Source organism: Anguilla anguilla, chromosome 18, assembly GCF_013347855.1.
Source record: "Anguilla anguilla isolate fAngAng1 chromosome 18, fAngAng1.pri, whole genome shotgun sequence".
NCBI classification, from domain to species: domain Eukaryota; kingdom Metazoa; phylum Chordata; class Actinopteri; order Anguilliformes; family Anguillidae; genus Anguilla; species Anguilla anguilla.
In genome coordinates, this window is record NC_049218.1 from 19,221,312 (window position 1) to 19,242,039 (window position 20,728).

A 20,728-nucleotide genomic window follows, 5' to 3' on the forward strand; every position below is an offset into this window, starting at 1 on the left:
CTTCTGAAGTGTGGTGACATACAATCCATCAATTCAGCTGCTCTCAACACTCTGAATGAAAACAGTTCCCTATTATGTAGGCTACAACCACACTTTTGGGCAGTGAATAGTTTTCGATCTCATGCCTGTAGGGCATAATGATAAAGATATATTAATAAGCTAAGAAGGTTTTGAAGTCTGTAAGTGAATAAATTTCGTTTTTCTTTGGAAGAACACATCTGCGAATCCGGCCGCTGAACAAGCACTGAGTGCAGCCTGTCGGGAAAATTTCCAAGTGCTTGCTTCCATAGCGATGACGCTTCGTTGTTGCTAAGAAACAAACGGTGCCATTTGTTTAGTGCTAACTGAGTTAGGAGTTCAGTCTAATCCTTGCTAAAATCACTTATGCCTCCAAACTCTTTGGTGATTGTGCGATATGGCCCGTATGAATCGTGTGGCACCGTGGAATACCGAACTTTCCGTCTGGAGGGCCTTGAAGGTGAGAATCGCGCGTGATAGAATATTCGCTGCCATAACTAGCAAATATTTAATTTACTCCACTTCAACATACGTAATCTTAGCAAGAGCTTTTCGTAGTATAAGGCTATAAATTCTCTGCCGAGTTAGCAAAATATATCTCACAACAGGCCTTTCCTGTGGTTATGCTGCCACCTCCAATTCACGCGTTGGGTTATTTTTGTTATCTTAATTCTCAAGCCGCCTTGACAGAGGATGGCCATCGCTGCGTCCTCGAGAAAATACAAGACTGGAACAAAGTGGAGCTTGTTGTCAATGGTGAATGTGTTTTTGCATGCAACATACGGGATCTTGAATTTGGTGAGATTTTAACTAAAATATTAATGTTTATTTGTATTGTTTTGCATTTGGGCAGTTCAGGTTTTTCATTTTACGGGGGCTTCGTCTGGACTCATTGACTTTTTCCTCAGGAGGTGATGGCAGACTGGATCCACTTTGCCAGGACGCGAAAAGCGCTGTGAAGGACGCATACTGAGCGGCTGGGTGGAAATTCCTGCATGTTTTATCCGTATATAATCAGAGGAATCTTTTATACAATATAAAAATTATATTTTTTGTAAAAACGAAACGAAACAAAACACAAGGGAATAAGTAGAATGCGATTTCAGATGCTATAGTGTTATGACTGTTAACTCATCCTGTATAAAGTAAAACTTTTAAAATTCAGCTGCTTAGCCTACCTCAAAACCTTTCATCTGGTCTGTCAATGTCATCTCTTCACGCAGATTCCAGGCTGCAATCCAGGTAATGGAGATGCATCTAAACTTCATTTTAAAAATCCAAGTATTAAACAGAAATGCAGTTGCTAGTTGCAGATTTGCTGGCTGTATCCAGACACTGGATCATGTGCATACATCATAACTCATCAAAAAGTTTACAGTAGACCCCTGTATAACACAAAGATACTTTGTTTTGTCTTTTTTTTTTTTTGGTCATTTTGTTGGTCACTGAAGTCACAAAACAGTTTCTGAAGATGCAAAGTTGCATGGAATTGCAAATGGACTGAATGCAGGTCAGAACAGAGTGGTGTGTGCAACATGCGGATAAACGCACAAGGCTGCGGGCATCACCAGGAGGAGGAGAGATGGGGAAGTAATGTAAACACTGCCAATACTTCAGCATCCCAGCTGGAGCTTGTACACAGAACACCTGGTCAGGGAAAGGCCACCAAAAAAGATGCAAAATCACACAGGCACCCACGAGGTCACCAAATGACCATGTTTTATTGCTGTTTCAGAAAAAAGTAAAGGTGTACCTGCAAGTAATGACAAATTTACCCTGTAACACTCATGGCAGAGATCATTATTACATTATTACATATTTTATATTATTAAAATGTACTGTCATAAACATAAAGCAATAATTTTTTCAAAGACATTTACTAAGTAACATGTAGCAGACCTTGTTTTCTCATGATAGGTACAGTTAAATAAGTCTTATTCTCCCACTGCTTGAATATTTATTGAATCTATATATTCAAATGTAACCTATGTGTAGGTACGTTTATTAAATTAATTATTATATTGTATCTTTTCGAATATACATATTAGAATTATGTCATAATTGGTATGGATACATTTTCAGAAAAAGACAGAATACATAGCCACATCTACAAGAAAATCATTTTACTTGTGAAAAAGTGCAATTGATGAATGCTGACCCTGCTAAAGCAATACAGTGACTTTAACTTTTAAGATTAATAATCCACATTAAAAACGGGGGAAAAAATGAAATAAATATTCATAGTTAATATTTAGCTAATATTTATCACCTTAAACTATTGTATCAACTATATATAGGTGATAATAGAGGCTTTTTACAATAATTTATATCATTTTTATAAATATATCTGCTCAAAAATAAAGCCTGCCATTTATTTTTATATAATTGCATGCAGCATGGGCTCTCGATGCTATGCAAATATAGTGAATAAGCGAATACCGTTCCTATAATTGAATAGAAATATCAGCATTGTGATATTCTGTGCTACATTAGGATATGAATGGAACAATGAACCAGCACTGCTTCAAATGATTTTGGAGTCACCCATATCAAGCTTGTTTAAAACAATTCATCCTTAACTTAAAAAAAACAGGTCTTTAATTCCCCAGGGTTAATTTGAGTTGAGACTACTTTGATTGTTACTGAACTGTGTGCAGAAAAAATGAACTCTTACATTAATTTGTAAGTTACACACAGAATGTTTCTTTTTGCTTAAAACTATGCTTTACATGAATATGCATATTTAATTGATTGTCTAGTTAAGTTTATACAATTGCTGCTTTACTTTGATTTGTTTTACTGTTTTACAGCATGTAGTTGTACTCTGCTCTTCATGATTAAATATTGTTTACTCTTTATGAATCTGTTTCAGCAGTAAATGGGGCCAAGCCCATATACAGCTACTGAAATAATACCCCTGTTCTATTCAAATACTCACCATAGAGTTAACTCTATTGTTATGGTTCTAGCCACTGCATTACTACTGGGCAAGTAGATGCCTATATGTAAAAATAAGAATCTGTGAAATATTTATAGATTTTTTAAGTCAGGTGTTTGGATTCACAAATGAAATAGAGCAGATTTAATTGTGACGATTGTCTCGCCTGCATTGTGCGTCTGTCATGCTGCTGTTTTGTGCGTCTGCGTCATGCCTCATGCGTCTGTGCTGTGCGCCTGTGCTGTGTGCCTGCGTTGTGCGTCCGCGTCGTGGGTCTGCAGTAGGGGTTCAGAAGCTCCGCCCTTCAAAGGCCTGCAGATTGAAGGCTGTGTCCAGGAATCTCTTCAGCTCGGCCAGGTGAGTCACTTTATTCCCTGTGGCTGGAGCTGCCGCTGGATCACGGCCAACGTACCTGCAGAAGTGAAAGGCCCAGAGTCAGAATTCAGCCTCTTTAACACTGAGATACCAGCACTAGATACACATGCTGGTTGTGCTTTAGCTCTCTAATGATACAGGCTCTGAGCTAAAGGTGACAGAGTTAAAGAGGACGGTTTGGAGGCTGGGGGACAGGTACTGTACCATATTGGCCGATGGTCGGAGAGCACCGTGAGGAAGCGCGGTCTGATGTAGTCGTAGTAGCCCATGTTCTTGTGCTCCTCCTGGCACCATATCAGCTCAGCATTGCCGTATTTTTCAACCTCTGCTTTGACCAGGTCGAAGGGGAATGGCGATAGCTGTAAAAGCAAGCTCAAATATAGCACTGCTCCAAAACAGCACTCTACACAATTAAAAATACACATGAAAAGGAGGCACAGTGTGATTAAGAGAACATATGGTCATCAATATAGTCAAGGGTAATGTACATTAGGCTAATGAATACTGTTTAACTGATATACAGGACTGCCCTCTCTCCACCTGCATTGCCCAGGTCCCCTCTTCCTGCTGAACATCACTTGGCAGTGTATACCATTACGTGGAAGTAGAGTTTATGTATATTTTGTATGTACGGGGAAGGGCTCAGGGGATAGGGGACTGCTGGGTGGCCATGGGTAGGGATGAGCCATTAAACATCTGGTCAGCGCCTCTGCCTGTGTCACACGGTGTGTCATACAATCCCGTATGGGATGGGCCACATGGGTGGCATGACGCAAAAATAAAACATTCATTCTTTCATTCAATATCACTCCTGTATTGTATATGTAAATGCATACCTGCTCTAGCCTGATTATAGCAACATCATTTTCCAGGTCCTGCTGCTTTCTCTCTTTAGCCAGTTCATAGTACACCTTCCCCGTGCAGAATATGACCCGTTTCACCCTCTCGGGCCTGGTGCTGGCAGGACCCTCCTCTGCGATGATCCGCTGGAACCTGGTGCCTGGTGCCCACAGCATCAGCTGATCATGAGGTAGCCAGCGGCTCGCGCTCGTAATGAACACAATCAGGAAATCAACACTAGAATGTGAGCTCTGAAATGGGTACCTGTTGTCATGTCATCAAAACTAGACCTGGCATCTGGGTGCCTCAGCAGGGATTTTGGGGTGAAGATAATTAACTGCAAAAAGACAAATTGTATAGATAGACTGTATTAGAAGCATGTAAAATAATATTTGTTTAAATGCTGCAGTGAGCACAGGCAGACGTTTTTGTGTGTGTGTGGGGGGGGGGGGGGGTGCGTCTTCACCATAAGCAGTCTGCATCCTGCTAAATGGTTAAATTTCTGGTTACTGCCCACACACAGTTGCACGGTGAATACACCGCAAACTATAAAATGAAACATTTCTCATATTGTTCCATGTTTTGAATAAAGCAGATATTCTGAGTATGTGCCAGAGTACTGCATGTGTTTCATTTTTTACAGTAAAACGAGTTTCAAAGTCATATTATCACTCTTCTTATTTTCTCTTCTTATTATGATGCAGCATTACTCTAACTTTTCAAAGACCAAAATGCTTATACACAAGAGGGAAACTCCAGTAGCACGATTACAGCTGCTCAGCCAATGAAGTCTATCATTCCTGGCTGCCTGAACACACAACACAACACAGCAGCAGTCTCCTGTGCCTCTGCTTTTAACCGGTTCGCTGAGACCTCCTCTCCTGCTTCAGAAAGCACTGCATTAAGCAGGCATTCTGGGATTGTTTTAGACAGTCGCCGTGGCGAGAAAAGCACAAAGTTAGGCCGCTGGAGAGAAGACAGGCCTGATGAAGTTTAGAGACAGACTCTCATACAGCTCGACATAAAGCAACTAGTTTAAAGAGCGGTCTTCAGATAGTTTCTAACTCCTCTAAAATCTCTATGACAGGTTGGGTGTTTAGGCCTTTGGGTTAAAGCAGAGACAGGGCTCCTCCACATAGACAGGTCAAACAGAAGGCCAGGGGCCAGAGAGTGCTAGTGAATACTGTCCCTCACATGACTGAGTGTAGGTGAGGAATGGGTGCATTAGGCCAGCATATTCCTCCGATTCCCTCTCTGAGGAAGACTTCAGACGCACCCAAACATCAGAATCTCTACGCCTTTACATGCGCATTTCTACCTGCACTGATTACCCTGCAGCCACACATTCCTGCTTCTCTAATCATGGTCCAGGACTCCTTAATGCAGAGCCATGTCAGGAAAGACTGTCATTACCAAACCCATGTGAATACCTGATTAGGTATCTTTTGTAAATATTTTTTTCCCCCTTACCGGCTTGCGGAATGGGAGTAAGATCTGTCTCCGCAGCACGTGGAAGTAGTTGGCCGGCGTTGAGCAGTTCACCACAATCCAGTTACAGTCAAACAGCTGCTGGACCTCAAAGTCCCCGGTGAATTCCTTTATTAGAAGCGCACAAACACATAAACCACCAAACATATAGTATGCACTGATAATTTCCGAAAACACATCAACCACCAAATAAATACACTGTTAAGAAGCATTTTCAATAAGTAATAAAACTTAAACTTCTGAAAAACAATGAAAGAAAGACTGTGATATAAAAAATGACATCATAAAACATAATGTTACACTGGTAATGCTGGATGATGCACAACCTTGTTCCTTCTAATAGTATAGATTTAATAATCAAATTCAAAAATTTATCAGGATCTGATGGCAACCAGCTCCAGGATCTATGGCAGAGCAAGGCTCTAAAACAGCTTTATATAGAAACTCACTCCATATGGGAAGTAAACTGAACAAGAAAATGATTTTAATTTTTTAAAAATCTATCCGGGGCAAAATGTTAGATCCGTCAGCTGACAGTGGATGATTCTTTGGGGAAAGTAAGTTGCACATAAGTCCACAAAACATTATACTTGAAGAATTTTAAAAGATGATTAAATACGTAAGAATGATTCTCTCACAGGATAGCGATCCGAGTCGTCCTTACTCATCTGGAGGAATCGTTCAGGCCGTGCTGACGAGTGCTCTGGACCCTGCGGAAGAGAGAGGAAACGGAAAGCTGACAGAGAGCTGACACACGCCTCTCCGTAAAGGATAAAATGGTAAATGGACTGCATTTATATAGCGCTTTTACCGAAAGAGCTTTACAATAAGAGTGTGAAGTCTTAATAAAGAAGCCCCCACTGAAAGCATGTAGCTGTTTATGGCAATGCTTTTTCACAAAATACACACAAGCAGATATCTATGGTTATAATTCATGGTTGTATATGTATGGTTATGAACTCAAAGTTTGTGAATAACCAACAGAAATCAACACATTGACATCACATGTTATTGAATGATGTCAACCCCTTTAAAAAAATTTAAAATAAAGTTAAAATACATAAAAAAATATATGGAGATGATTATAATCATTATAATTATTGTTCTGGTTTAATACTGATGCCCTGCCGTAAAGCTTTTATTAATTATGATGCATCATTATGATGAATGATTATCATCAATGGTAATGCTTTTCTGCCTGTGATGTATAGTTGAGGGTAGTGGGTTCTGGGGTCTCACCATTCCCTCCATGCCGTGGGGCAGCAGCAAGACGATGCCGTTGTTGCGTACCCACTTGGCCTGGCCCGGAGCGATGAACTGGTCTATGATGCACTGGGCTGTGTTGTGGAAATCCCCAAACTGGGCCTCCCAGCACACCAGAGCGTTAGGGCTCGCCATGGCAAAACCCAGCTCAAAGCCTGGTTTAACACGCACACCAGCACACTACTGTAATTACTGAACTATCCCTCTCCATCTTGAACCCAGCCAAAGCCTGGTTTAACACCCAAAATAATACTACATTAATCACCTTTGCCAAGAGCATAAACTGGGCTGTTGTGTTTCTGCATTCAGTAAAGCAAATCTGGGCTGTTCTGTTTGCGTGTTAAATAAATCATGTCTGCACATCCTTTGTAGTAAACACAGTGGAACATGCAAAGTGATAAGTCAGTTGCTTCAGACTGGGGGTCTGTGGATTCTTACCTAAGACACCGTACTCAGACAGCGAGCTGTTGCACACAGTGTACGGCGCCTGGCTTTCCCACAGGTGGTTCATAGGAACACAGAACCTCTTATCCACTTCCTGGTCATGGAGAACATGATGGCGGTGGCTGCAGAGACAGTAACCTTTAGAAGTGACCAGTTAGAGCCACATTTCCCCCACCCCCCTCACCTGAACGTCAGGTTAACCTGTCTGCAGGCTGGAAAGGGAACTCACACTGACAGGCTGAGCAGCCCCAGCAGGGGGGTGTCTCACCTGAAAGTCCCGCGCTCCACATCCTGTCCGCTGAGCCGCACGTGAATCCCGTCCTTCAGCAGGGACCCGAACGCCATGTACTCCCCCAGAGCCCAGTCCACCAGCCGCTTCCGGGTCATGTCCGCCCGGCCTCGGAGGATACGCAACACGCCTGGGAACACCAATTACAGCACACATAATTACATACGCCGTATTAAACACGCCATATTACGTGATATTACGGTAAACGTACCTGGGTGTACAGTAAAGTCCTGTACAGGTACAGGGTAAACGTACCTGGGTGTACAGTAAAGTCCTGTACAGGTACAGGGTAAACGTACCTGGGTGTACAGTAAAGTCCTGTACAGGTACAGGGTAAACGTACCTGGGTGTACAGTAAAGTCCTGTACAGGTACAGGGTAAACATACCTGGGTGTACAGTAAAGTCCTGTACAGGTACAGAGCTGGCTGTTTGGCCAATGTGCAGTAGAGTCTCTTCCTCTAATCCTGTGGAAGGGCAGGTCATGCTCTTAGGCTCTCCTTCAGCTGTGAAGAAATCTGAAAAAAAAAACAGGAATTGGGAAATAGGAAATACACCAGGATGGGCTATGCTGTGTGTATTCAGCTACCTGCAATAGAAATAATGCAGCACTTAAATACAATTAAACAAAAATTTTAAACTTTGAAAAAAAGCTGTGGTATAAATTTGCACACAGTCGTAAATCCACAATGATGAAAGGGAAACTTACTTGGCCAAGGTGAGTCCAGCCAGTGGCGGATGTGTAAGATCTTCTCATCTTTTGAGCTTGTATATGCCTCTTCACAGATTTTATCATATTTTGCTATTTCTTCCTGCAAACAAACAGATGATTAAATGAATCAAAATGGAACAAATAAATTAATATGAATCTTTTTTTTAAATACAGAACAAACAAAAAAATAATCTAATATTAAGATAACTAGGGGAAACACAGATGTGAGAAAAGTCATAATCGCATACTACACAATTCATGCTCCATCCGCATAACATGAGAAAGGGCTCTGAAGCCCAGCACAGAAAGCAAGGAGCTTTTTCGGTTTTTAAATCTGGAATCAACTGACCTTTTAGACATCTTGTTCAACCACTCTCCACTATAATCCAAATGTACACACTACTTGAGTCATATTTGTCTTAAACTATGGCCAGAAAACTGCTGTAGTCAGCAGGATAACTGTGAAGTGTTGTGAGATCCAGTTCTTTGAAAATGGTGCTACACACAGGGATTTATTGACACGTGGGGAGTTTTCTGAGATATATGGGCATTATTGAGCCTGAAAGCACTCTATCTGATATTGAGCACAGTAAGTATGAGTACAGTACATGCAGACAGCATCTCCATCCTGACTGTAAATCTGGCAGTGCTACGAGGCAGTATTTCTTCATGCAGAGAGTTGTCAGCATAGGGAACAGTTTGCCAGGTCAGGCGACAGAGGCAGAGACCTCAGGTCCAGGGTTGATGCAGAGCTTGATGCTCTCCAGTTAAATGATGCAAGTGAATGACGAGCCTAGATGGGCTGAATGGCCTGGTGTGGTCCATATGTGTTCCTGTGTTTTTGTGTCTCTCCTTTTAAAAGCGCTTCAGTGAAAGACGCGCGCAGGAAAGGAACGGGCGGCACCTCAAACTCCTGCAGGGTGACCACGCCCTCGGCGATCAGCTTCTCTGAGTACTTCCTCAGCACGTGCTCCTGCCGCCGGATCTGCTTGTACATCAGCGGCTGCGTGAACATGGGCTCGTCCATCTCGTTGTGCCCGAAACGCCGGTAACACACCTGAAACACACACGCACACCACACACACACACACACACACATGCACACACACGCACACACACAGACAGACAGACACACACACACACACACAAGCACACAGTCAGTGTGTTGTGCACCAAAGTGTGTTTATGGGCGTAGCAACTCAGGGTGAGTGAGAGTGCATTACGCACCAGGGTATGTGTGATGGTGTAACACCTCAGGGTGTGTGTGTGAATGCGTTATACACCCGGGTGTGCGTGAGGATGTAACACCTCAGGATGTGTGTCAGTGTATCACACACAGGGTGTGTGTGTGAATGCGTTATACGCCAGGGTTTGTGTGATGGTGTAACACCTCAGGGTGTGTGTGTGAATGCGTTATACACCCGGGTGTGCGTGAGGATGTAACACCTCAGAGTGTGTGTCAGTGTATTACACACCAGGGCGTGTGTGAGTGCGTTACACACCAGGTCGATCACCACGTCCTTGTTGAACGCGCTCCTCCACTCCGTGGCCACCTTGCACACGTACATCACGGCCTCGGGGTCGTCCGCGTTCACGTGGAAGATGGGCGCGTTGACGACCCGCGCCACGTCCGTGGGGTACGGAGAGGACCGGGCCACTCGCGGGTCCGTGGTGAACCCGATCTGGAGTCAGAACCACAGCACAATGCCCAGGTTAAAGGCACATACGACCCACACATTCTCTTTCAGCACTGAACTCTCTGAACAATTAGAGCACTGCGCTCATGAATACACTACAGCAGCTACCTGACTGAGAGCAGCTGTCCACAGCCACTGCCTCAGTTAAAAAAAGAGTGTACTTAAAGGAGTACCAGGCAACTGCATTCAGCATGTGGGCGCTCACTGGATAGCAAGTTAAGGGAAATATATGGGTCGTTCAGAGCAAAATTCTAACAGATCGACCAGATGTCACCCCCTCTTCCCTCTGGGGAAAGAGAGAAATCAATTCCCTGTTTCCTCAGAGAGAATAGATGAGAACAGCACTCATCTGTTAAAAACGATGGCAGTTTCATGAGCCTGACCCCACCCACCCCACCACCACCTCTTCCCGCAGCACTGTTACTTTATAGGTGCAGGCTGCTCTGGCCGTTTTGGCACACAGTACCTGGTTGTTCACAACCACATGGATGGTGCCGTGGGTGGTGTAGGAGGGCAGTTCGCTGAGGTGAAAGGTCTCATAGACCACCCCCTGTCCCGCAAACGCCGCATCTCCGTGTATGAGGATGCACATCACCTGTAAACCACAGACCACCGCTTAAACACTGTATCTGTTGCATGTTACTAGTTACAGTGAGCAGGCAGATGCTTTGACATGTATTTCATATCAGACCATATGTTAGGTTACAAGGAGTGAGTCACAGGGAATGCATTCTCCCATAAAGAGGGGGCAGTTTGGGGACCCCTGGAGCTCAGGATACCTTCTTTCCCTCAGTGTCGCCTCTGTAGAACTGCACTGCCTTGGCCTTGCCCTGCACCACTGGGTCCACCGCCTCCAGGTGGGAGGGGTTTGCCATGAGTGACAGGGTTATGTTCTTGTCTGTCACGCGGTTGATTCGCTCGTGATACATTCCCAGATGATACTTCACATCCCCTGAGCCCTGTGAACCAAACACGTCCGCTTAATGACACACACTCCTCCCAGTGACTCACTCTACTCAACCTGCATGTCCCTCAACCAAAATTTCACCCGCACACAGAACACATTTATATCTCATTGGTTCGCAAGTGTCCGCAAAGAGTTCTGTCAGAGAGTTGATCTTAAATGACATCATGCTCGATTTCATATGGCCGCTTTTCTTCACCTCATCTGCAGCCTCCAGCTTTGGATCAAACTGGCAGAAGATTTGATCTAGGTCTTTCCGCACAACGTTGGCCAGGACGTTCAGTCGGCCCCTGCAATCAGAAAACGGGTTGCCATTATTTTTGTAAATAATAGCTGAGGTGAGATCAGGTAACGCCACTGGTGATTAATATTATGTGGATGGCTGTGTTTACCGGTGGGGCATGCCCATGATGACGCTGTCAATGCCGGCCTCGCTCGACTTGTCGATGATCATCTTCAAGGCCGGTATCAGGACCTCACAGCCTTCCAGCCCAAACCGCTTCTCTGAGGACCACTTCCTGGCCAAGAAATCTTCAAACCTGCAGAAAAAACTCTTTAAATAAATATTTTCAAATATTACAGGTAGCAGCCTGTTGACTGAGAGAATGGGTGAGTGGGCAGGGCATTCTGAAGACTGATCAGGTAAGGAAACATCTAAAAGACACAGTTATTCTGACCGTGTGGACCGCACCAGCCGGGCCAGCAGCGTTCTCTTCTCCTCATTAGTGAACCTCATGATCCCTGGAGTCTCAAACTTCCGCCTGATCCACTGGCACTGCTCCAAGTTGTTGATGAACATGAATTCCACTCCGATGTGACCACAGTAGCTCATCTACGCATTTGAAAAAAACCACAAGCAACACTGAGCAGGACCCACAACGAGACTGTGACTGTGACTGTGAAACACTGTGAAATGCTGTTGAAATCCATATTAGCATACATAATGCTTATGAGATTGACTGATCATTTTTTTTTAACAAACAGCCCTATCTGCCCTTTAACACCATCCCCCCCCCCTCCCCCCTCCCCCACCAACCTGCCCCACCCGCTCACTCACCTCTAGCCTCCGGATGATCTCCCTGAGTGGCAGTGTGGGGTCACTCCCTCCGATGAAAGTAGTCGCAGGCAGCTGGAAGGTCTTGTCCAGATCTGACTCCAGCAGCCCATAGAGTGCTGGCAAGAGGAACAGCAGGTAAGGAAAGAGCTAAACACAGGGGCCAGATAACTTTAACTACTGCCATTTTAGATAACACCAGCTAGTGCTATTTCAAATAACACTTACTTGAGCTATTTCAGACAACATTAACCAGCATTACTTCAGACATTAGCCTGTGCTATTTCAGATAACATTAATCAATGCTATTTCAAATAATAATAATAATCTTTGCTAGTTAAGATATTAACCACTGCTGTTTCAGATAACATTGACTAGTGCTACTTCAGATTACATTAACCGCTGTTATGTCAGATAACATTACCTAGTACTCAGATAACATAAGATTGACACGCTGTTGGCTCTCACCCAGGAATGGAGGGTTTAAGTCAGTTGTATGTATGTACCTTCACAAGATAAGTAATTTTATGAGGAGTGCATTAAGACGAAGGGCTCACCCAGCTTGTCAATGCTGGTAATTAAATCTGAAGGAACAAAACAATCTAGATCGGCATCCAGAATTCCAAGAGGGTCCAACTGAGCCACATGGTGTCCACGAACCTAAAAGCCAGAAAAAACAAAAATAACCTGACACACATGTTCTTTCAGTAGCCTCAGCCATAAAACACAGAGTCACAGAACACACAGCTATGAACATCAGTCAGAAGCAGAGAACTCTGTACCTGATAGGCCCTGATGAGTGTGTGCACAGCCAGGTGATCCTCCACCACCTTCTGGGCCAGGGCAGGTGTCTGGGACAAGGCCCGGCCCTGGAGCAGGCTGGAGGGCCGGGTCTCAGGTACGTCTCCAGACGGAGCACTGGCTTGAGCATTCCGGAAAAAGACGTCCCAGGACTGTGGACATAGCAAAGGTGTTACGTACCTGGGAAACTTGCAGAGAGTCCGTTTCAGGACCGAGATGCTCAAGACATTTGGCCATCTGGCACATCAACACCAAGCACCACCTTACACACTTTGGAGACTATGGCAGCTTATGTAACAGGAAATACACAAGGCGTCTGAGAGGATTTATCTCCAAAACTCATATACACCAACAAATGATCAGGCCTGGGTCAAATACACATTTGAAATAATACTTTCACTACTTAAATTCCATTAAAACCTGTTACTAACCAAAATGCATCAAATGAAAGAACCATTTTGTTCTGAATATTGGCAAAACACGTTTAAAAGCATACCACATGCACGTTTTTTGGGTTTTCTAGCCAGGCGTAGTACATCTCCTCCACATAGCTGGAGCTGCAGTTGGCGAGAGAGGGCTCGGGGGCCCTGGAGGAGCAGCGGCGGTGGTGGCGGGGGTCAGAGGGGCCCCTGTCCGTCCCTGCCACGGGGGGCCTCAGCCGCCACAGACTGTGACCCCTCAGGATCCCAGCGAGCGCTCGAATCTGGCTCATTTCCAATCCGCCCAAGCAGCAAGCACACTGGCCAGAACACAGGAGAAAAAGGATCAGAATCTACACAACCAGAATGAATAATAATAATACAAGTAGAGTATTAGAATTAGAGCACCGGACTACAGTCACATGAATCACTGGTGTGCTCTTTCACCCTCTATCTGCAGCGTGTGCTTGCCGGTTTGTTACTACTCAGCACTCAACTTATCCCTTCCAGCAGTTAATCACACAGCTAGCTCATCTCACTGGGCTTCTCGGGTCTGAAATGGCTGGTGATTATTAACGTGAAAGCAGGAAGGGAATAGCACTGCTGTTATGACTGAAGTTCCCTTTAGCGTTTAGGGTGCAGTGTGATTTAAGTTCCCTTTACTGTTTAGGGTGCAGTGTGATTTAAGTTCCCCTTAGCATTTATGGTGCAGTGTGATTTAAGTTCCCTTTAGCGTAAAGGGTCAGTGTGATTTAAGTTCCCTTTAGGGCTTAGGGCAGTGCAGCAGCACACTAGTGTGCTGATAGAGCTTACCAGGTGTGCTGTTGTAATTCCACCACAATTGAGCATGTGTGACATTTTGTAAGCTTTTAGTGGTGATGGTGGTGTAGGCTACCATGGAATTTTCTGATTATAAAAAGTGTGCCATTGCAGAAATAACACTGGTTTAGGGTGAGCATGATTAAAGTTGCCTTTAGGGTTAAGGAATAACATGTTAACCACATGGTTAGACAGTTGGTTGGTATCTGGGCGATGCAATGCAATAATTTACAGAGGAACTGCTTGCTAGTATTTCACAATACATTTAGGCCTAACTGGCCTTTCAAAGTTCCTGTTTCACATAATTTGATAACTAGAGAGTGAAAACAAGTGTCCCCATATCAAATGTAAAGGGAAGACATCCTATATGATAAATAATAAAATATTATAGATGAAACCTGATGCACCTGTGACTGTCAGGAGTTACTTAACTGTGCTGGGAACATGAGCTCAAAGTCCCCTATTGATCAACAGACAAATTCAGGAACCGTTTTCAAAAACACAACATGATAGTTGGGCAAACTAGCATATCTTTTTCCTTGTCATTCGTTTAAAAAATCTCTCTGATGCTGACGAACGACATAATTATCCAAGAAGGCTAAAAATGATCAGTCCTGTCAGCAAGAATGTTTCCACCTGACCTTAAACCTTATCTGTGCATGCTATCTCCCAATGACTGAAAAGTAAAGGAAAAAACAAAAGATGAATAATAATTGTCATCCTCAGACCTCTATAATTCCAATAGACTCTAGCCCCCCCCCCCCCCCCCCCATGATAGCATAGACTAGTTTAAGCAGGTTAATCGCGTTCATGTTTTATTGTCTAGGCTTTAACAGCAAATGCACGGCCCCGCGTGCTATCAATATATAACATTTTTCACGCTTCGTTTTACAGTTAGTAGCCTATCGATAATTGCGGTACATGAAAATGTGGAGTTTTACCCCATTTAAAGAACAAACAGCTTGAAAATAGGCTTCTCAACCAACGTGAAGACGCCGTTGGATGTACTTCTCAGAACATTTACAATGGTGATTTATAAAAATGAGTCCGTCTAGGCTATTTCATATCCAAATTTGTATGTTTCGAGATTTTCGACATTTATTTCCAGATTATTATCTGTTAACCCCGGTAAACGCGCTGCTATGCTTCGTTCGGAATGACACTGCAAGGCCAAGTTCCAGGAAGCAGTACAATTATTACACAGGCAGGTTAACTGTACAGAGGACACTCTATTTTACACAAACATTCCAACTTTTGTTTTCTAAACCTTAAATTATACAGCATTTCAGGTACAATGCGGCATGATGCGCGCGCCTGCTACAATCTGCCTTTCTAATAGACCAAATACTTTAAAGATGTACGTTGCAAACGCAGGTGATGTGTCCCATCGGGTGCAATAGACAATAGAATGTAGCTACCCCTTGCTACTCGTTCTGTTCCGTATAACCATAGTCATTCACCTTCAACACCGGTGGCCAGTACTGACCCTCACTGCTCTGCAATCTCAGGGACACAATTCTGATTCTATTTCGCTTTCCGCCTTGTGGTGCTAATCCCCATCTAACATAAAATCCCACTAATCTCCTTCTGACAGAATGCAGCAGCATTGGCTATATGCTTGACGCTGGTTAAGGTTCGTACAGCCCACTTGCGGATAAATTTACCTCTTGAACGAGCCCCGAAATTGTTGTCTACATGAGTTGCTTAGGTTACGGAGAACGATAAGAAAATGAAAAAAAGTCTACATTAGAGGTGATGTCCCGGAGAGCCTGGTGACGACAGACAGCGAGGTTTATATGTGACGCCAGACTGCTCTGGCTGGTTAAAGCCGGACGCCGCGACAGCGTGTGCGTCAGGTAATGGAGTCACAGCTGCACACGCTGCGCAGCGCACCTCGAGGACAAACTGAGCAGATGTGATATGTAGTTTCAGTTAAATGCGTTGTATACTTAAAATAGCGAAACTATACACAGATAATTGTAGCCTACTGTATTATCTATGTAGGCTATGTTAATAATGGTGTTTATAGCTCTATGTGTAGTAGCTACCCGATAAATCCCTGATATTAATAATTTCCTATACGATTATTATTATTATTATTATTATTATTATTATTCTTGTTGTTGTTGTTAATATTATCATCGTCATCATCATCACATTGCCTAATTCATTACTGTAATAGTTTGTAGTCTGTTAGATTAGGCTTTGTTCATCTGAAAACGGCATTCTCTGCCCCCACCCCTCTCGTAGCCCACTGTTAATTCACTGCTACCTGAAGGAGGAGTAACTTCCATCAGAGCAGTTCTGATTAAATCATTCACACCCCCCATTGTAATACCTTGGAAACAACAGTGTTCCAACAATGAAACTCTTGGCAGTTCCACGTGGTTTGACGCATTTTTAGGCTACCCTTAGAGGGTTCCATCGCCAATGTTCAATCAATTGAACAGGAGCAGCTGGTTCAAGGAGCGTGACGCTGATGTCATCAAATTCATATATCTGGGCCTTCTCAGTCACCAGGTCTGAACCCAATTGAGCATTTATGGGATATTCCAGAACATTGCCAGTGATAGCATGTTCCACGTGTATTAACTAAGTGTGATTGATGGCAAAAAGAGAACTCTGCAAACTGTGTGCCAGAACTCCATTCACTGAACTGCCCATTGACACACTTTCCCCTGAAATTTATCAGGATGATCATTCTTCCTCTGTAAGTGATCTTGTTATCTGGGACACTGGCAGCATTTGAATTGTGGGCCAGTGGAGGACTGATTTAACTGTTGCATCTCTATTGGAAAAAAGCCATTGTCCTTCTCTGCAGCTGGGGCAAGAATACACCGTCTTCAGAATCAGTATCACCTTCGATGTCTACAGCTGCTTAGAGAATTTTTGTACTAGAATCAGAATCAGAATCAGAATCAGTGTTACCCCCTAATCAAAGCATTGAGGCTAAAGTGACAGAATACAGTAATTTACCCACTGAAAAGAGACAGCTTATGATTGGCTACATCGCTAAATTCCAGTGTTGTGAGTTATGATTGGCTACTTAATTAAGCTGGGATAGACTGCAGAGTAAATAACAATTATGGGAGGAGCCATCAGTACAAATGCAGATACTGAAGTCGTTTCTGACTCCCAAGTTTGCTGGGATAAAAGCCAGGGTGTTTTTACTGTATACTTGTGTTCTGTGCTCTTGTAAAAACACACCTCCAGGTACACTTACAAGAATATACCTTTTGAGTGTACAAGAACGGTTAAAATCTGTTCAATATGAAACATTCTTGTATGTTGATGTCACCACTACTAACGTCTAACCTTAGCAAGAAACACATCGACACTACAAAAATCCATAAATAAAATATACTTACATTTGCACCCAAAATCCTTCTACTTCCTGTTGTCCATTTTTTTGGCTGAGTAAAAAAATCTTACTTGCCTCCAAATACAGAGTAGAAAACACAATGGTTGTTGGGACGGGAAAGCAAGGAAAAGTCTGCTTGAAGCGTACTTTGATTTTTAATCCTCCCAAGAAGAAGAAGAGAACTTCCGCTAAAACCTCGCAATTTTGCCTTGTTGCATTCTTGAGTTTTACTTCTGTACCTGCTATATGCTCTAGATAGAACACAAGTATACAGTTCAAAATACAGCCCCAGTCTGCAGAGACATTTGCTGACTGAGCACAGTGTGCTACTCTTCTAATGTAGACAGAGGGGTCATGGGGTCATGAGAGAATGCTCAAAGAAACTGGATTACGTCACAAGAAAATCCAAGAAAAGCCACTCTGCACTTCAGCTAGAGATCACCTGTGAATGAGACACTGGGAACAAACCTTCAATCCATTAAATAATTCATACGATTTCCCAACAAAATATATATTTCAATATATATTTATATATATTTAATTTCTGTAAGGGAATGTGTTATTTTAATTTAACCAGGTGAGCACCAGCGTAATGATAGTCCATATTAAATATATCTGCATGTAATGGCAATCAGCATTAAGCAGTCTTATGTACAAAGTTTACTTAATTTACCAAGTAGCCGTTGTTATTCATTGGAAAAAAGCACTGGAAAGCATCCCTTTGTCTCCCATTCATAATATACCACATAGTTTCTGCAAACAAACATCTCTCTGGCTGGAGCTCTCCTGATTAATCAGTTGCCGTTCTCCTGGATTGTCTGAGAGATGCAATAAATGTCTGTCCCTATCCCTCCGCCACTACCTCCCTTCCTCCATCTCCTCATTCTGGTCCAGAAAGCGCAGCGTCTGAACATCCTTGTTTGTGGTACGAAAAACGTGATCCTGCTGATGACCCTGAGCAGGAAGGGTCAGCTAATTATAAGTGAAAATGCCATTTTTCCCTCCGACTCCAGTGTGTGACAGAGATGGAGTGAGAACCTTCTGTTTCTGGCATATTATTAATAGCATTAATTTTAAAAAGACCTGCTAGTGGTTCCTAACACACAGGTATGCAAAATTACACGGTTTGGCATAATTACCTCCCAGCACAGGCAATAGAGAGTAAAGTTAGTTAAGAAAAAGACCAAAAGAAGCTTACACGTATTTCACAGACATTCACTGTACTACTTTACTCTTTAACAGAATGGTATTTGCATAATGTAAATATGACTTTGCATGTGTTCCACACACAGCAGCATAGCAGGAATAATGCCTATGTTTGTTATTGAAAACAAATGTACTTGCAATTAATATCCTATATCCATGTCTTCTGTGTTGAGATATAGACATAAATCCATATTCTTAAATTACAAAATATGTTGTCAGGCAACCTTCACTATTGCCTTTATAAAACTGCAAAGGGGGGAGTCCTCTAAGAGTAGCAAATAATGAGATAGTATCCACTGAGAGACAGGACTGTGCTGCTGTGTGTGGTTAAGGTTCTCTCAGAGGCAGGACTGCGCTGATGTGTGTGGTTAAGGTTCTCACTGAGAGACAGGACTGTGCTGATGTGTGTGGTTAAGGTTCTCTCAGAGGCAGGACTGCGCTGATGTGTGTGGTTAAGGTTCTCACTGAGAGACAGGACTGCACTGATGTGTGTGGTTAAGGTTCTCACTGAGAGACAGGACTGTGCTGATGTGTGTGGTAAAGGTTCTCACTAAGAGACAGGACTGTGCTGATGTGTGTGGTAGTGGTAAAGGTTCTCACTGAGAGACAGGACTGCGCTGATGTGTGTGGTAAAGGTTCTCTCAGAGACAGGACTGTGCTGCTGTGTGTGGTTAAGGTTCTCACTGAGAGACAGGACTGCGCTGATGTGTGTGGTTAAGGTTCTCACTGAGAGACAGGACTGCACTGATGTGTGTGGTTAAGGTTCTCACTGAGAGACAGGACTGTGCTGATGTGTGTGGTAAAGGTTCTCACTAAGAGGCAGGACTGTGCTGATGTGTGTGGTTAAGGTTCTCTCAGAGGCAGGACTGCGCTGATGTGTGTGGTAAAGGTTCTCACTAAGAGACAGGATTGTGCTGATGTGTGTGGTTAAGGTTCTCTCAGAGACAGGACTGTGCTGATGTGTGCGGTTAAGGTTCTCACTGAGAGACAGGACTGTGCTGATGTGTGTGGTTAAGGTTCTCTCAGAGGCAGGACTGCGCTGATGTGTGTGGTTAAGGTTCTCACTGAGAGACAGGACTGCACTGATGTGTGTGGTAAAGGTTCTCACTGAGAGACAGGACTGTGCTGATGTGTGTGGTTAAGGTTCTCACTGAGAGACAGGACTGTGCTGATGTGTGTGGTAAAGGTTCTCACTAAGAGACAGGACTGTGCTGATGTGTGTGGTAAAGGTTCTCTCAGAGGCAGGACTGTGCTGATGTGTGTGGTAAAGGTTCTCACTAAGAGACAGGACTGCACTGATGTGTGTGGTTAAGGTTCTCTCAGAGACAGGACTGCGCTGATGTGTGTGGTTAAGGTTCTCACTAAGAGACAGGATTGTGCTGATGTGTGTGGTTAAGGTTCTCACTGAGAGACAGGACTGTGCTGATGTGTGTGGTAAAGGTTCTCTCAGAGGCAGGACTGCGCTGATGTGTGTGGTTAAGGTTCTCTCAGAGACAGGACTGTGCTGATGTGTGCGGTTAAGGTTCTCACTAAGAGACAAGACTCATATTCCTCCTGATCCTGCTAATGTTTCAGCTGAACATCAACCTCTCACATCCTACAAGCTTCATTCAGCTCTTCAAATACTTGCTGGAACTATTCATTGTTGAGGCTTCCGACAATCTAGATGTTCAAATTGCTAACAACGTTATAGACAATGCTGTCGGCAGCAGACCAGTTCTGGTTGGCTGCTACGTTTCAGAATCTCCTGAAACTTAAAACATGTCACTTATACCAAGGGAGCAATATGATGACCAGAAAATCATAGAAATAATTAAACCTTTCATTACAAGTTGTGTCTTATCATCGCCAGAGAAGGCCAAAAAGAACCAGGCGAAAGACTAGTGACAGAGCTCACGGAGTTGGTCTAACCTGGGACGAGGCACTGCATGTTGCACAGGACAGGTCCAGATGGAAGATCGTTACAACCTTATGTCCCACTGGGGACAAAGAGGATTCAGTGATCATCACCAAGATGAATTACGCTGATCTCATATTCTGGT

At 43.5% G+C, this 20,728-nt stretch overlaps 2 protein-coding genes across 3 annotated transcripts; one reads left to right on the forward strand and one right to left on the reverse strand.

Annotated features, from left to right (window-relative positions):
• Positions 1-294: 294 nt before the first annotated feature.
• Positions 295-1,419, forward strand: c18h10orf53 (chromosome 18 C10orf53 homolog). Its single transcript, XM_035400062.1, has 3 exons — positions 295-478; positions 697-816; positions 927-1,419. The coding sequence occupies exons 1-3, from the start codon at positions 385-387 to the stop codon at positions 989-991; spliced, it is 279 nt and encodes a 92-aa protein (XP_035255953.1). The 5' UTR covers positions 295-384; the 3' UTR covers positions 992-1,419.
• Positions 1,420-1,720: 301 nt separating this feature from the next.
• ogdhl (oxoglutarate dehydrogenase L) lies at positions 1,721-15,978 on the reverse strand. 2 transcript variants are annotated; one of them, XM_035400054.1, is made up of 23 exons: positions 15,784-15,978; positions 13,378-13,620; positions 12,863-13,033; positions 12,638-12,740; positions 12,084-12,199; positions 11,704-11,858; positions 11,419-11,565; positions 11,226-11,316; positions 10,842-11,021; positions 10,529-10,657; positions 9,868-10,047; positions 9,270-9,422; positions 8,363-8,465; positions 8,043-8,171; positions 7,635-7,785; positions 7,361-7,488; positions 6,899-7,077; positions 6,298-6,369; positions 5,642-5,767; positions 4,436-4,508; positions 4,168-4,331; positions 3,536-3,690; positions 1,721-3,368 (listed from the first exon to the last, which is right to left on the reverse strand). In XM_035400054.1, exons 2-23 carry the CDS (start codon positions 13,591-13,593, stop codon positions 3,245-3,247), a joined length of 3,045 nt encoding a protein of 1,014 aa, XP_035255945.1. In that variant the 5' UTR covers positions 13,594-13,620; positions 15,784-15,978; the 3' UTR covers positions 1,721-3,244. The 2 variants fall into 2 exon arrangements, with proteins under 2 accessions (XP_035255945.1, XP_035255943.1); XM_035400052.1 differs by lacking the exon at positions 15,784-15,978 and adding an exon at positions 15,580-15,700.
• Between the last annotated feature and the right edge of the window lie 4,750 nt (positions 15,979-20,728).

Excerpts from the sequence above, each read along its gene's own strand:
- c18h10orf53 (XM_035400062.1), top strand. The coding sequence starts at position 385 with ATGCCTCCAAACTCTTTGGTGATTGTGCGATATGGCCCGTATGAATCG. Across the intron at positions 479-696 it reads CCGTCTGGAGGGCCTTGAAG|CCGCCTTGACAGAGGATGGC; the intron begins GTGAGAATCGCG and ends TTAATTCTCAAG. Across the intron at positions 817-926 it reads CATACGGGATCTTGAATTTG|GAGGTGATGGCAGACTGGAT; the intron begins GTGAGATTTTAA and ends CTTTTTCCTCAG.
- ogdhl (XM_035400054.1), bottom strand. The coding sequence starts at position 13,593 with ATGAGCCAGATTCGAGCGCTCGCTGGGATCCTGAGGGGTCACAGTCTG. Across the intron at positions 11,022-11,225 it reads AGCTGGAGGCTGCAGATGAG|GGCTCAGGGGATGTGAAGTA; the intron begins GTGAAGAAAAGC and ends TTTGGTTCACAG. Across the intron at positions 3,691-4,167 it reads CTATAATCAGGCTAGAGCAG|CTATCGCCATTCCCCTTCGA; the intron begins GTATGCATTTAC and ends TTGCTTTTACAG.